The 2,361-nt window shown below is 35.3% G+C and overlaps 1 protein-coding gene across 1 annotated transcript in view; it reads left to right on the forward strand.

Annotated features, from left to right (window-relative positions):
- LOC107575316 (ribonuclease inhibitor-like) overlaps nucleotides 1-1,647 on the forward strand; it is an 11,547-nt gene extending 9,900 nt beyond the window's left edge. The window contains exons 7-9 of the mRNA XM_016261715.1: nucleotides 43-216; nucleotides 377-538; nucleotides 1,303-1,647. Coding sequence (XP_016117201.1) covers nucleotides 43-216; nucleotides 377-538; nucleotides 1,303-1,405 — 439 coding nt within the window. The 3' untranslated portion in view covers nucleotides 1,406-1,647. The remainder of the gene's footprint in view (nucleotides 1-42; nucleotides 217-376; nucleotides 539-1,302) is intronic.
- Nucleotides 1,648-2,361: the final 714 nt, after the last annotated feature.

The raw sequence follows: 2,361 nt of genomic DNA on the forward strand, positions 1-2,361 counted from the left end.
AACTTAGATCTGATTGATTGTGTTTTCTCTCTCTGTCTTCAGTCTGTGTGGATGCAGTATTACAGAGAAACAGAGTCTCGTCCTGACTTCAGCTCTGAACTCAAACCCATCACACCTGAGAGAGCTGGATCTGAGCTGGAATCACATAACAAACACAGGAGTGAATCACTTGTGTGACGTACTGAAGGATTCAGGCTGTAAACTGGAGAGATTGAGGTCAGCAACATTCACACACAAGAATCACAATCAGTAAAATCACTACAAAACACTTTATACTCAATATCTCACCATGAGGTCACATTATATTTGTGTCAGTTTCTTCACATTAATGATTGTTTGTGAGATGATCTCTCTTCCTCTGTTTCTCTCTTTCCAGTCTAAATCGCTGTGGTATTACAGACGTTTCTTCTTTAACTCGGTCTTTGAGAAACACAAAAGCGCTGCGGTTTCTAAAAGAGCTTGATCTGAGTGATAATATGATTGGAGACTCGAAGCAGCAGCTCGTCGATGTGCTACGAGACTCAAACTGTGAACTGAGGTGAGCAAACATCACTGTGATATTAAAGAGATCTTCAGTTACTGCTGATAAATATATACGGTCAAATATTAGTGAAAGAGATCATCAGACTATCATCCAGCTTTACTGCACCTGAGGGTTCATTGTGTCTGAATGAAATGTAAAGTTGAGTAAATGTTGAACACACAGGAGGAAAGAGAACAGAAGCAGACTGTCACAGCTTTATACAGCAACAGCTGCTTTATTAATTACTTCAGTAATAGTGAATCATGTCAGTGTGAAAACAGGTTTGGTCAGACTGTAGGAAAACACTGGTAAAATCAGTGCAGACTCCAGCATCACATGATCAATGTCTCCGTCTCTTCTGTGTTTTTACTTTCATCAGCAACACGTCTCATTACTTTACACTTACTTTACTTTCAGTTCTTTACTAAGACCAATACAAACATGTTTAAACTAGAGGACAAACAGCTTTAACTACTGGAACATTTAACTAAAGGTTTTGATCTTAGGCAAAATCACATTTGTGTTTGTTCCTTGTCGTTTATTATATTTGATGTACAATCATTAGCATTTTTCTCTTTATAGTGACTCAATAGGAGCCACACAAACAGACAAACATATGAACAGAATTCATGTTCTATATGTGTTTAAAACACAGATATTGTTTCAGAAATATACTGTATATGCAAGATCATGTAAATGTAACTGTAATTGAAATAGTAATTAATTAGTAATTTGTTCCACTGAACACTGATTGTTTTCTCTTCTGTTCCACCTTACAGAGTAGATGAAGATCCATGGCCAAGAGTCCCTGATAGAGTTCAGCCATCAAGAGTCCCTGATAGAGTTCAGCCGTCACAGGATGATGGATGCTGTATATCATAGTTAGAGATGATGATGAGAGGAGCAGTGAACATCAGCTGAGAGCTTCACCTCTGTGTCTGTGTCTGTGAGCAGAACTACATACAGCTGGAAGAGACTCAGACTTTACAATCAAAATATGTCATACTGAATGATTCGTGTTGTTTTATTTAAAGGTGAAACAGAAGAAGAAGCTCAGATGAGTCTGTCTGGCTCTTCAGTTTAAGATCTACAAACATAATAATATTTGTATTAAACTCATCCATAATGATTAATGTGTTTCTAATCAAACGTGATTGACAAGTGCATGTATCAAAAGATGTCAAGCAAATCTACAATGTGAAATATCCATGTCACTTAAAACATTTACATGATCGCTCTCCCATTTTATACTCAGTTACTCTGTTATTTTATACTGAGTTAGTTATGTGTGTGTTTGTTGTTAATGTACAGATATCCAGTATATTGTCAGAGGAAGAGAGATTCTTTCTTAAATAAATGCATGAAACATAAAACCGTATGAGCGATTGTAACAGAGATGAGGATCCAAATGCAAGGCTTTATTAAATCTCCTTTGTTTTCCTCTTTTTCTCGTTGAATTTAACTCGTTTCATCCCTCAGGCTTACGAGTAACAAAAACAACGACAACAAAATCAGTTTGTGATGCATTATGATTATGTGAATATTATGATTATTCAAAGATATTTCACTTTTTTTCTGTGTATATAATCTCATACTATGATATTTTTTGTCATTATGATTGTTCATTGTTACAGATACAACCATCTTTCCCTGATCTTGTATGCAATTATAAGTTGTGCAATAAAAAAAGAAAACAGATATTTTTCTTATATTACATACTGTAACAAGAGGCATAATAAGTACCCTTTAAACACAAGATCTTCTATTTCAGAAAACAGAACATTGAAAAATTTAAAAATGTTTCTGGATGGACTCATCCTACTTTACCACTACTGCAT

The sequence above is a fragment of the Sinocyclocheilus grahami genome, unplaced genomic scaffold, assembly GCF_001515645.1.
Source record: "Sinocyclocheilus grahami isolate Dianchi unplaced genomic scaffold, SAMN03320097.WGS_v1.1 scaffold2565.1, whole genome shotgun sequence".
NCBI lineage: Eukaryota > Metazoa > Chordata > Actinopteri > Cypriniformes > Cyprinidae > Sinocyclocheilus > Sinocyclocheilus grahami.